At 35.1% G+C, this 14650-nt stretch overlaps 1 protein-coding gene across 1 annotated transcript in view; it reads right to left on the bottom strand.

The window, feature by feature from the left end:
* Nucleotides 1-1456: 1456 nt before the first annotated feature.
* kif5c (kinesin family member 5C) overlaps nt 1457-14650 on the bottom strand; it is a 168327-nt gene continuing 155133 nt past the window's right edge. Inside the window, 3 exon segments of the mRNA XM_028806530.2 lie at nt 1457-2461; nt 8803-8922; nt 10528-10744. Of these exon segments, the coding sequence (XP_028662363.1) occupies nt 8813-8922; nt 10528-10744 (327 nt within the window). The 3' untranslated portion in view covers nt 1457-2461; nt 8803-8812.

The raw sequence follows: 14650 nt of genomic DNA, 5'->3' as shown, positions 1-14650 counted from the left end.
CCCATTTGAGAATTTCTTATCTGAAAACTTGTAAGCTCTTGATTTTGATATTATTTTAACCAGGGAAAGTACTCCAGTATAAAAAAATGTTAAGAGTTTGAGTGTTAATGAAGTACATCTGCAAATATTTGTCTATGAAATACACTGTTATCATTTATATATAAATGTAGTCAGTATAATGTAAATAACCATTCTAAACATGATATGAAAGACAGAGGCTGCTTAGAGAGTTATGGCAGTAACCACTAAAGCAGCCAGTCTGTATCGTCATTTTAGCTGGTTTATGTGACAAGTTCTCAAGACATCAGTGGTACACAACTACAACATGTCCCACTCAAAAAAAAAAAAAAAGATGACTTCAAATGTGGACCAATATTATAAGATGCACAAAACTGACTCTGGAATGATTAATGGGTATGCAAGTTGGATGCCTTGTGGTGTTGCTGCAGAAACTAATAAATCAAACATACTGTGGCGTTTGTCCACTCTTACAAGATGAAATGTAATATACTCAAAGTCAACAGATATTAAAAAGTTAAATATTTAAGAAGTACTTGGAGAAATCATCCGAGTACCCTATACCAACACTCTTTCACAAGCCGGACAACTGACTTGTTGATCAGCATCTCAGCATTGTGTTCAAGTTCAGCCCCACCAATAACATCTCTTCCTGCCTCTCCATCACCGACCTGAAATAAAACTGTAATAATGTGCAAACATCAATTTTCATTTATTGTCTTTATATTTTAAGATATTGTATTTATTGTGAAACATTGAGGCACATATAAAGCTATTCATGATGCAACATGGATAAGTCATAGACAAGACTTGGAAATGGTACAGTGTCCACTATGTTACACACCAGGAAGTCGGACAGTTGCAGTACAGCATGGGTTTAATTTTCACCAAACTCTTCCCTTATTCTGAAGGTAGGTTAGAGTGGTTTAATTCCAGAAAAAAAAGGTTATGGTTGAAGTCCATTGTATATCTGTATATAAAAATTTCAATCTACAGTGGCTCATAAGACTAATTATTAAACCTTCAAATACAGAGTGTTAAAAAAAGGTTTGAAATATTGACCAAAATAATATTGTACAGTATAGAGAAATGTTTAAGGTAATTCTCCTCTATTATCAAGCAGACAGGCAGCTTACATTATGGCATCCAGTCTGATCTCTACTTTTCAAAGCCTGTTGGTCAGCAATGTCCATCTTAGAATTTGAATCCTATGAGCAAGGCGCCTTCACAAATCAGGATGTCAGTATTTCAGTTTGAATATTTGACTTAAAATATAATGCTACAACACTGTCTTGTGATGTTTTAATAATAAAGCTTTCTTTAAATCCATGCAAGTACACCTTCACAGGCACTGGCAATATTTCTCAGATGTAATTCCAAACAAAACTAGCCACTGATGAGGATAACTGTCACACCTAAAATAACAAAAGTAAATTAATACAGCAAAAATATAATATTTTTATTAACCCAAAAAATACTGTAACAGAAATAGTGCAAACATTGTGATAGTAAGTTTATGTTAAATAAAGTGCTCTGAAACGCCTTGGCATTTAGCAGAGACCTTCTGAGGTGCCTGTTAGTAAAGACATTCACTGAGCCTGCTTATCTGCAAATACCCTTAACAAAAGCAGCAGCCTCACGCCATTCTTCAGACTGCTCTCCTAGTAGAAGCTGCCAAGGAGATGCATAGTCCCAAACACCTTCCCAGACATTCACCAAGCAGAACAGGATTTGTTTTTGGAACCTAGATACCATCTGTTTTATAATGTTCCTTCATTTCTATGAAAAAAATGCTTTATAGACATCACTTTCCTTTAGCAATGCTCTTCACAAAAAGACTTGCTTCTTCACATTTGTTCAGAAACACAACAGCAAGAAATGTCCACTAATAATTTATCAGTAGAAATGCAATAAAACAAACTGTCCAGATTGTAAAACACTTCAATACGAAGCCCCTTAATCCCTCCCTGTATCACCATGATAGAAAGAATACTTTTAAATCTCAGATAACAATTAGAAGAGTTTTTTTTGACTAAATACAAGCTCAAAAGTTTTCCAGTGATTTTTTTTTTAAATAACACCAGTGTAATGTGTTCTATACAGCAGCTTTGAAAACCCCAGTTCCCTTATCCCCAAATGATATATAAAAGGACACGGTTATCATATAGTAAAGATACTGAAGTAACAACTGGCATGGTGGTGTTCAACTATGCAACTCATTCCTTGACTTTCGTGGTTTAAACAGAGAAAATACTTTAATTATCTTTTAAATCTGCCAGCTATTAGGTGTTTCTGCATTAAAGATGGGGGAATGCTAGTGTTTTTTTTTTATACATTAAGCTTTCAAAAGGACTGATGATGAATCATTGGAAAGCAGCAGTTTCAACAGCAGGAAAAGCGGTGTGATGTGAAGGTGTTCTGCACGTGCTTTTCAGGATGACATCTGCTTAAAAAAAATAAAAGAAAATGTTAGTGATTGTAGCCTTCGTCTATCAGGCAATGCTGACAGTTTAAAGTGGTTTGTACAAAATGATACTTCAAGGTTTACAATGAAAATAGTGCAGTGCTTTATACATTTGCATTACATTATTGTTGTATAACATCTGCACATATTAAAAACCCTAAAAGCAAATGCAAGATACTGTCCATTACTCACACATCAAAGGGAATTACAGCACTTAAAATGTCAAAAGTAAAGTTAAATTAAAATGCTGATAAATGTCAACAGTATTTTCAACTGAAGGAGGGAAAAACATATTTCTAAACTTTATAACTCCATAATTAATGGCTTGAAAAAGTAGCAATTTAACGTTTACAGTAATTGATGTTTCCTTTTCAAAATATCCACACATGGAAAACACTGTTAGATTAGAAACCTTCATAGGCTGAGGGCCTGGCAGTACAAAACATGGCTTAACTAATAAATAATCTGGTAAAGCAAAGCATCCATCAAGCTATTAATCTGCTTCATCATTCATCCTTTATTGTTTTTACAGTAGAATCACTCTGGGCAAGCTTTAATGAATTAAGATCCTGGCCGCAATGTAGTTTTATTGCTAAATACAACTAATAAATAGTGTTCAAAGGTTAGAAGGGCAATTGTGCCGTGATTATACATTTCACGTTTTTATGATTTACATCAATTACTACTTATAAAGTTATTTTCAAATTTTTTTTATAGCTTTTAAGTGCTGTGGCATTTATTGTTATTGGCTAGAAAGGCTGTAATGTAATATCATCTTATTTAAAATACTTCAATTGCAAATCAGCGGTGTTTTATTCACAGAGTAAAACTGATTGCAATTAAAAATGTCATGTAAACTTAGAAAATTACATTCATTCAAAGATGAAAGATGCAAAAAGGCTGACTAAAGCAGAATGTACAGGAAAGGGTCTTCATTAATTAGCCACATCCAAGTAAACTGCGATAGTTAGGGATGGCCAGGCGGTGAGAAGTACAGCATGTACACTACCAGTCTTTGTTTTTACTCATTTTTAAAGTTCTTGATGTTGCAGCTGAAAATTGTGTACATTAATGTACTCTTAATGTACTCTTCTATAACTAAAGTATCAATGTTCTAATTAGCAGTCACTCACTGCTTTAATAAACTGTCACTGATGTTCACTAGAAACAGGAGCTTTTAAAGCTGTAAAATATAGATGGATTTTTGCCGTGTTACGCCTTTGGTTAGGAAAGAAATATGCAATTAAAGTATGAAAGCAACTATTTGCTTGTATTTGTATTTTAAATTAAAAGTGAGAGTCCCTTTCCTGTGTTTTATTGTCTTGTCATGTTCATGAAAGTTTTGTCTTGCATTTAATTTGCAATAAATCCACATAAATGTGTCAGGTGAGATTTATGAGCTATGAGAAAAATACATATATTATTCAACAATCAAACCCCTTTTCTATGACACTTAAACTGTGCAGTCCTCCCAAAAATAAACCAAATGAAAGTGTGTCAATCCTTAAAACCTCCTGCATCATCTTTTTCTCTAAAGCAACTGTCTGGGTATAATCAAGTGATGCCTTAAAGTATCATCAATCATACTCCTCTGTCTCTCAACTTTTTGCTCACTCCACATGTTTTGACAGATAATAAATAAAACGTCCAAGAAAGGGGAGTGTGGCTGAAGCCAATGTATCATGTTCTGATTATGCCGGGTGCAGAGCAGGAAACCTCATCATGAACAGATGGTTTTCGCTGTGTCATGAACAGCAAGAGACTGTTTCAAACATTTACAACTGGCCACTACACGCTTTTTTTTTTTTCTCCATTATTTTGAAACACTCCTGTAATCACAGAAAAGTAACATTACACGGCAGATTTTTCTTTCCTGAAGCTTTGAAAACTTGGCAGATAAAAATACCCTGCAGTACTAGTGCCTCACAAACAAAAGGTAAGCTGATCTTTTTTTTAACACATGGGATGGAAATGATATGATAGAAAATGTTAAACAATACTAAATTAATGCTTTCAAATACTTAAAACTCAAAATAAAATAATTAAACATTTTTGTTAAACATTCAGTCTATTCACAGGTGCCACTCTTGTATTTGTAATAATGAGTCTCTGTTAGCCATAATAAATTTACCTTTTATGCACTATCATACAACTTGTGTTCATTTTAGAGTTAGGCTGCATTAGGCTTATGCAAGGGAAATACTCAGTTTCATCTTGAGGGGTGGACTGAAAAGAACTCTATACTGCTTATTTCTTTGGGGTTTTTTTTTGTCCAATATATATGGTGTTTTAGTTTATGTTGTGCTTTTTTAAATGTAATTGTTAAATTACATGCATTTGTAATTCATTTCAGCTGCTGCTGTTAAGCAGACCTTTAAAAACATCTCTAGTAATTAATTGTAACTTAGATGGTAAGAGGCCAATACTCCAGTAATGTTTATTGCCCTCTGTGTTTGTTAACATGTATGTTAGATATTTTTTCTTCACAGAAATAAAATTCAAAAAAGCTTGAATTTGAAGTTGGGTTTGAGATCATCTTTGTAAAAGGTCTAAGATATTTAATTTCATTATCTGTTCTACCAGTCAGAATTAGAACAGGACAGACTCTTTAGCAAGACAGAAATGATTATCACTGAATCTCCAGGCAAACTCAAATTTGTTGATCCACTCTATGAATTTCATCAACTTCCATGTTCACTCAGAATGGCCTAATTTCTAATTTACAAGTAATATTCTTCTATTTATTCTATTACGAAGCCTGGGTAAAAATATTGGTTTTCAGATTAATCATTATTTTTCATTTAAATGAGTCAATATCGATTCTTAAAGTCTCAAGATCAATCTTGTAAAGCTCTATCCTGCTCAATTACTATATGTAGATTTTTCCTTATCTTCATTTTTTGCCGTTCAATCAAGTAGATGTTGCTAATATGCCTGTTAAGGCTTTCTACAGAAAAACACTTTACAACCTCACATAAAAATGAGAAGGGTCCGGCTGCTGGTAGGACACCATAAAATGGTGTGTCCTCCTCCACTGTAATCAGCACCTTCGACAATTAAATCAGATGTGTGGAACAACTGGATAAAAACAAAGCCGTATGTAAGTTGTATTGTTGTAACACAACAAATTTGAGAAATCGTATATCCCGATGTCACCCATAAACAATGCCAGTCTACATCCAAACGAATAAAGCCTAAATAATCCACACTAGAGACGATGTTTGGTTCCAAGTTTCCAATTAATTTGCCTTGTGCCCAAAAAAATAACACAGTCTATAGCAGTTTTTAATCTCTAAAGATATAACCCTACACTGTTGTTGAAAATGAGGGCTTTTGACAAATGATACAGGTTTTTGGACAACAGTATGTTATACCAACCACTAGAAAGCAAATGAGTGAAGTTATTGTACCTAGGCTAAATGAGGATCTTAAGCAAAGAATCGCAACATCTCTCAGGTCAGCAGGGAGAGTAGCTCAAACCTGCAACAGCTGGACATCGAGAGCAGCAGATTCCTATGTGACAATCACACGTCACTACATTAAAAATGAATGGGCACCTGTGGTGGATGTGCTGCAGTTAAGAGTGCCATATGGCAGTCACATCAGGAGCAATCTTACTGTCTATATACAGTATACAGGGTTGCTGAAATGGCTGGCTGGCTGTTGTTCCATAAACCTTTGTAACATTTCCAATGTGCTGATCGCATCAATCACAAATTTATGTGTTGGCAAGTCCAATAAGCGTTGCTTCTCTTTTAAGCATGTGGCCAACTGTACTGCTATGGTGGAAGAAGTGTAACTTGTAGAACTATAAAAAGTCACACTGTGTCTTTAAGTTCAACTAATTGAAGATTATTTTAAATGTCCAATAGGAGAATAAATTTGGCTAACAGTTTAGTTGAAGGGTGTCTACATAGAGATTTCATAACACAAATACTGTAGGTTATTGAATAACATTTATTATTTAAGAAGCAATATTTGATTATTTTATAATAATATTATTTGCAAGATAATGTAGATGTGTTATAAAGTAGATTCCATTGCTTTGTAGTAAAACAAGAACCCCTCATAATATGTGTGAACTCTGAGGTGGTGGGACATATGTTAGTTAAATTATGGTGAATTTTGAATGAGTGCAGTGCTGTGAAAAAGTGGTTTTTTTTCCTTTTTTAAAGAGCAATGGTATTTTGTTCCACATCCTCCAAATACTGATGTTAAATGTTCATTACCAATCAAATCCTTCAGATAAAGTGTTATTGAAATTATATTTATGTTCTCTATTTATGGTAAAGTAATCTCTAAAAAAGCCACCACTTCTAATATATCAGTACATGCTAATTCAGTCAAAATAAAATTGATATGAAATCAAATTGGGGCATTGTGAATCGGAATCGAATCGGGAGGACAGTGCCAGTACCCAGCCCTATTTAATACTATGCTTTGTTCACATCATTTGCAGAATTTTTTTCATCTTTGTTTCTCTTAGACACTTGCATTTTTCTCCATGCATTTAGCATCTCTTACAAAGATTACTGACACTAGATGTGCCTTCTAAAGTCACATCCTGCACTTTCAGGGCTGATGCCCACAGGTCAAGTGTCATGAATAGACTTTGCTTCAGGGGCTCTTGACTTACCTAATTTCCTGCCCGTTTTAAGATCATTTTTTAAATATATCAATTTTAAGAACTTTGTCCAAGTTAACACCAAGGATTACCTATCTATACTGCTTGGCTTATATAAATCTTGAGTGTAACCGAAGATTCTCTTTTTGACAGCAGATGTATTCGTTTGGAGGTATTATCCGCTCAAAACAAATAATTTGCAAATGCTATCTGGTGCAATGCCAATGACTGTGTTTGATTTTGAAAGGTTATGCTTCTTTCTTCTGACTTTGCATCTCTTTATACTGCATAATACTTATACTTTGTAGTGTATCTCAAAATGTAAAAGGTGGCGTTTACAGTGAATGATTCACTGAAATGCTCTTAAAAACACTAAAACAACTTCTCCAAAGAGATATCCAAATTTAAATATCTTGAGATTGACATAATCGTAAATTAACCTCAAAAGAAAAGGAATATAAATTTGCTGTTTACTTGTTTGGATGCACAACTAACACACCATATATTGCCGTTTTAAAGATTGTCATTGTGCTGATAAGGAAAAAAATGCATGGTCAAGACTGCACGCAAATTGGATGTTTAAATCTAATTCTGTTCTTCAGCGCCTGATTATTAATCAGAGCTTAATCAAAAAAAAGAACTCTCCAAAATAGCAAAAATACAATGTTATATATAATATAGCAATTCTACAGTTGAGCACTAGAATGAATAACCAAAGCATTACAAAAAGAATAACAAAATAAATAAACTTGTCTTTGCTATACAGAGATATCCAACTTCAAAAATTACTACACCTGTCTGAACGGACTTATTCAGACAGAGAGAGAGAGAGTGTGTGTGTGTGTGTGTGTGTGTGTGTGTGTGTGTGTGTGTGTGAGTGATCACTTTATGGTCCAAACTTGAGTGGCGAGTCTTAAACTACCACCAGTGCTTTTAAACCTCTAGATAGGACTACAGAAGAACCAAAAAAAGGTTCTCTTCATTTTTACTAACAATGATCTACAGTAACTATACTGCTTTGTCTGCATTTGCTAAAAAAATTCTTATCAGTAAACTGATGCTGCTTTGATTTTTTGTTATAATACAAATCTTATGAGCTTCTGTTGTGCCATGTGAGGTGTCTATTTGTGCTGCTCCACTGGAAAAACTTGAATAGGATGTACAAAATTGTTTTGACTTTCAGGTTTCTCCAGAGTGCCAGGCTGCATAAAAAGTCTGCTCTTTCACTATTCATTGCTTTTGTGCTACTGATATATGATATGAACCAAAATCTGACCTGAAGCCAATTGGTAATGGCTTGTAATTTAAACAAACGTGCATTTCAAATCACATACTTGGAGGCAGTTCTCTGGCATAACAGTAAAAAAAGAAAGCTGTATGTATGTTACAAACATTACCTTCACTAAAATATATGTATAGAAGAACATCTGTGCCAGGTGTCTCCTACTCCTAAATATTGAGTTTTAGCCTCTGTAAGATACTCCTACAATTTCAATGAAAGAATTGGCCTATCAGAGAATACCAAAGCAATGTAACTGAAGGCAGTACATTGACACATTTAAACTTGCTCTTTTGTGGTCTTTTTGTGCCGTTCTATAGAACAGTTGTAAATGTTAAATGTTGTATAGAATATTTATTAGCCATCATTATTCAGAAACAAGTAAAAGCTCATTTTTAGAAGTTCTTACATACTCACTCCAAAACGCTTATTTCACATAACAGCCAGAGGCTGACGATCCTCCTCCACCTCCACCACGAACACTGTTGGCAGCTGTGGGTGAGGAGGCTGGATAGTGCCCAGGTCGAATTGGCTTAGCTGTAAGACAGAAAGAAGCAGCAGAGTTACTTACACACTGCAAAAAACTGCATCTTTAATAAAAGTAAAAGCAGCACCATCTACTGGGTGAATCATACAACACATGATGAAATTTAGATAAAATTAAAAGTGATATTAACTTGTAACTAAAGAACAACTTTTTTAAAAAAAACAAAAAAAAAACAGGATGGCCTTTACAGCACAATAATATTCATACAGTACGTGAACTATGCCCACGTTAACCCTTAATCTAAATCAAACCGGTAGAAGGGCTAGGGAGCAGCTGCTCTTGGCCCTCCACACACTTATCTGCTGCCACCTAGTGGCTTCACATGCACTGCTGATGAACAAGCCGCATTAGGTCCGGTTTTGGGACTGCTAGACTGGTACAGCGCATTACAATGTAGTATTGCGCCAAAGAAAAACACGTGTCACGTATTTTCTAGTTTAACATTTGAAACACAGAAATAAATAACAATATTTCATATGACAGATTCATTATTAAAACCACAGTTATTTTTTAAAATTTTTTTTAAGCATCTAGGATGTAAAAAATAGTACCGGATTTAAAATAAAAAGTATTTAAGCTGTACCAAAAGGTATGTATCTGTTTACAAGCAATATAAATAAACTTTGACTATAAAACACACCATTTTACATATGCAGACTTAAAAAAATATATTCATCATAAAATGCAAATGTGGCTGTTTTAAGCCTCTCAGTCTCAATTAACAAAATAATTGGGTTAACAATGATAACACTAAAGCATTTACAAATAAGACATTTGTATGGATATGACATTTACAGTCTTTTAATGCAGCAGCAAACAAATTTAAGACCAAACATGTTAACTGAAAGGTATTGGACAAAAACAGGTGAAGAAAAGTTCTGTATGTAATTCAGAAATAAACCATCTAAACTGGAGTTTAGGCTACACAGCCGCAAACTGACTCATGTGTCACTATACTAACACACCAAGTTTATTTAGAATTGTCTTTGTTTAAAATAAGACTGAAAACTCTGATGGTCAACATTTAAATACTGTGCAAGACAATAAATCATTTATGAAGCAAGGGCAGGGGTGGCACATGGACATGCGGCTCTGAAAACACTAAATATAAAAACAAATAAAGATGAAATGGTTAGTGAATGCCATAACAAGGCATACATCAGCACACTTTGTTAGAAAGCCAGCAGATCACATGGGAAAACACCAATATCCAGTCTACAGCATGCCAATTAAATGTGTAACCTTCTGGCTTGAGTTATTGAGAACCAAAAAGAAAACCAAGGGGAGACAAGTAGGCCACACTCTACCAGCAGATCAGATCAGACTCTGATGATGGTTTGGGAAGAGTGCATGCCTGTGGGCAGGACATTGTACCCAGTGTACTGGTGGATTTCAGTACAATACCTGTGGTGACCATTTAATAGTGAAGGCTGGAAGTCAAGGAGAAATTAATGCAGTACAATATAGACCCTAACCCTAACCCCCTCTATAAAACTACTTTGTCTTTTATTTAAAAGTTTATTTTTTCATTGGCTTCAGAATTGTTACTCGCCAAAAGCAACACAAATTCAAGTTATTGAAAATAACAAGCTTACCAATTTGAGCAGTGTGACCTCGCCTTGCCATGTTTTTTGCTCGCACTGCCTCCTTAATACGGTCCACCTCCTGCTGGTATCGCTTGCGATCCCTCATGGCATTCTCCTTTGCCTCCTTCAGTGCAGTCTCCAGGGCCTTAACTCTCTCAGCTGTAGCTCGAAGACGTTTTTCAAGTTTTGGAAGTTCACAACGCAAATCTGCATTGTCACGTACCAGCTGCAATAGAATCGTAAAACAAGGTTACTCAGGTAAGATTCAAAGCCACTGCAGAATTAAGACATCGTCCAACTAAAAGACAGCACTGAGAATGAGCACAGTCAAAGAAATCGACTCCTCCACGCAGGTGATGGCATCTAATGTTACGTGCTTCACGACTGGCCGCATTTCGTGTTGGTTGCTCCTGCAAAATGTCCTCTGTTAGAAACGGGTCCAATTGGCCAAGCTTTTTGGCAAATAATGTGAGAGTAAGTTTAACATCTTCAGGTATAAAGCTGGCAAAGGAAAAATCAATGGTCAGTTTAAATATGGCTACATGTTGCAAATAGTACCATTTTGTCGATTTTTTTTATTATATGGTCACTATAAAATACTGCAGCTGTTCTTGCAAAGCAGCTAACGATCAGAAAATGTACATTTTAAATTAATCAGAATACAAACTAAGTTGTTTTTTTTTTTTTTGTTAATTATGTTTTTTAGGTTTCTCCTGCTGTAAGCATCTGAATTTCCCCATGGAATTGATAAAGTTTATTTAATCTTAATATCTAAAAAAAATTGCAGCACCTACAAATTTTCAGCGCATCAAAGTCTTTTAATCTGAGGTCAACTACAAACAAAATACAATCAGAAACTTTTGTTCATTAATAAAATTTACCAGACGAATCCATTTATAGGGTATGGGGAACTTGGCACCTGTCTTGGCAGCATCAGGAGCAAAACAGAACGGAAGTGAATCAGAGGGCACCGTCAGTCATAATTTGATTCATCAATCAATGTTCTCTTTAGGATGTAGAGGTAAAACCAGAATACACCTACACAGATGTGGGCAAAACACACAGACTTTCCTAAGTTGTTTGTTATCGGAGTTTTAACAAGTTTAAATTAGCATCAGACCAGTTTTTTATTGAGGATAGTCAAACTTCCATGTAAAATGATTTAATTGTATTTTCCTAATTTCTCATTTGTACCTACTTAACGTAAGCCAACATCTGAAAGGCAACAACTGAATTAAAATAAGCTTGAAAAAAGTTATTTGACTTTTAATTAAGCCCCGGAGGGGCTGGTGTCCTCCTTGGAAAATATCCTTGTTTTGGTCACATGACCAAACATTAGACTAATAATTTTTGGTAATAAATAATAAACAATACAAAAATGAATGTACAATTCTAGAAAAAGTTTCTCTGAATAAAATTAAAATTGTAGCTACTAGGATGCTCAAAAACTGAGTAACAGCTGCATTTTCAGAAAACATTGTTTGGTTGGCAGACCCAAGTTTTACCTTTTTTAAACCGTTATTTTAATGGAACCAAAATGTAAAAAGGCCTTTGTGAAGTAGGCTAGTTTAATAAAATCCTGAAGTAATAAGTCACAGGGTCTTTTCTCTTTATTGTTCCAAACACGTCATATATAAGTTTCATACGCACCGCAGGAGTGGTATTAAGATAAATCAATGACATTAAGTTGCACCGGGATTGTATTAAAAAATAATAAACACTTTATACTGTGAATCAAGTTGTGTGAACAAGTTACCAGCAAAATGAAGTATAGCAGTAGTTTTTGAAGAGCCAAATGAAACTGCACATCACAACAAAGCTGTGTCGCTGTCTGAACAGAACACAAAGCTCTGATGGAATTTCAATGCCTACTCAAAGTATACATTTAATTACATATCTGTGTATTGTCATTGTGCTACCTTATTACTGCCTGCGCAGTCTTGATGCTGTAATGGATAAAGCAGATTTAGAAAATGCAAAGAAACACGTGTGGTAAGGTTGCATGCAGAATCTTAAGTGTTCCTTGGTTGTACAAAAATCATTCTTGGTATTTAGCTTAACAAATAACTTGAAACTAACTTGCTATGAGCAAGTCCACGCTGTGTTACAGTGCACGTGACAATATTGAGGTATATTTAAACATAATATGAAACACTGTTTGATGGGCACCACTGAAACAACCAAGGCAGATAGTAAGCACTACAAACGTTCTGACAAATGAATTAAAAAAAATACTGTAGCCATCTCCATATGTTCTAATTAATGAACTAAAAACGATCATCTGTGTATGTGATGCCTCTGAATGCTGGGTTGTCTTTCTGTTCCTCATAAAATATTTTATGAGACTCATTTTGATTTGAAGCCAAGTGTCGCACCAGTGCAAGTATCACTTTGCTGTTTGTTGTCCACAAAGGCCAACTGTATATAAGAGGGCAGTGATAATCTGCCTAGCAAGCAAACATGCACTGTTTTCATGGCATGAATTTCTGAAAACATTAAGTCCTGCCTGGGAAAAGGTATGGATTTTCATAATTTATATAATTTTGTGTCAGCAGCAACCCACCACTAAATTTTGTATGTAGGAGAAACAGAGGGCCACATGTTTGCAGCATGGAAGCTCAACCCTGCTGGGGCCAGTTGCCACTGCCAGGGGGCACCTGGACGTTTGCTGAGCCCTGTTTGGCAGCACTTCCACCACACTCAGAAGTGTTACCGGAAGAAGGTTGTTGGACATCTGGGGGGCTTCTGGGTGTCCTATTAAAGGAACACTACTCAGAGGCCAGAGTCGGGAGGAGTGGACAAAGCTTGCAAGGAGGAGTGGAGGAGGAAGTGACCTCAGAGAGAGAAACAATAGAAAAGAAACACTGTGTATTGTGCTGTTTGGTGCTATGGGGAACGAGACTAAAGTGTCTCCCCACTGAAATAAACGTGTACTGAGTGTTGGACTTGTATCTCTGCCTCTCTGTGTTGGGGCGGCTGGAGCACCCTGATAGTCCACTATATATATATATATATATATATATATATATATATATATATATATATATATATATATATATATACAGTATATACAGTATATATATATATATATATATATATATATATACACACACATACACATACATACATACATACATATACACATATATTTATGTATATACATATATATGTAAACCATATAGTATACACATCTGTACACACATATATACACCTGAATTTGACCAATTGACACTAAAAGTGACACTTGCTTTCTTTGACCACCATCCTAGGAGGTGCCTATCACCCAAGCTGTTATATCTCAAGCCGCACCGCAACAGAGGTATTATGCTGTACACGTCTGCCTTACATGCTCTTTGAAAGTGCACTGCATTTGCTTGAGATCTTCTTCTTTGTATCCTCTACCAACAAAACTATGATTAAGAGATTCTCTCTGTGACAATATCTTTAATTTTCTTTGTACTAAAACCTGGCACTTACTCAATCTAATTGTATGGAAAAGTCCATAAATGTGAGTGTGGCAGAGGATGAGTGGTCTTTTTTAATTAAAGATTTAGATCTGAACTTCCTGCCAGTGGCAAAGGCCGGCTGTTTTTTTAAATGTTTAGTCCTGAGGTGCAGATGTCTCAAATTTTTGTTGTCAAGTTCCTACAACTAAAGGAGTTTTAATCATAATTTTCTGTTCAAATGGCACATCCCCACTCTTTAAAAATACCTGAGGAGTTGAAACAGTCCCATTGTTTCATCAAAAAGGAATTTCTGCTGATGCTTTATTTGTTTTCTACACCACATAAGGAAGGTCAAACTGTACTGTATCAGGTTCAAGCCAGGAAACAACTGTGTGTGTGGGATGCTGGTCCATTATGTCTCATATTCATTCCTACTGCTATATATTATAACTAATAAATAATATTATAATAATAACTAATAAAGTGCCTGATTCAAATCCTAAGGTTCTTCATTTTGTATTTTTTATTCATTCATTTTTGCTGGCCTAGGCTGCACCAGCAACCCTCAGTATCATGACATCTCCAAATTGCTGCACCACACTTTCAGTTTACTGTTTTTTTTTTGTATTTGTGCTGTTTCTCTCCAGATCTGTCAATCGTCTTTTCTTTACGAGACAATGCTGATC

The sequence above is a fragment of the Erpetoichthys calabaricus genome, chromosome 8 (assembly GCF_900747795.2).
Source record: "Erpetoichthys calabaricus chromosome 8, fErpCal1.3, whole genome shotgun sequence".
In the NCBI taxonomy this organism is placed as follows: Eukaryota; Metazoa; Chordata; class Cladistia; order Polypteriformes; family Polypteridae; genus Erpetoichthys; species Erpetoichthys calabaricus.
The sequence above is the reverse complement of the archived record's forward strand: the minus strand, read 5'-3'. Positions and strand labels throughout refer to the sequence as shown.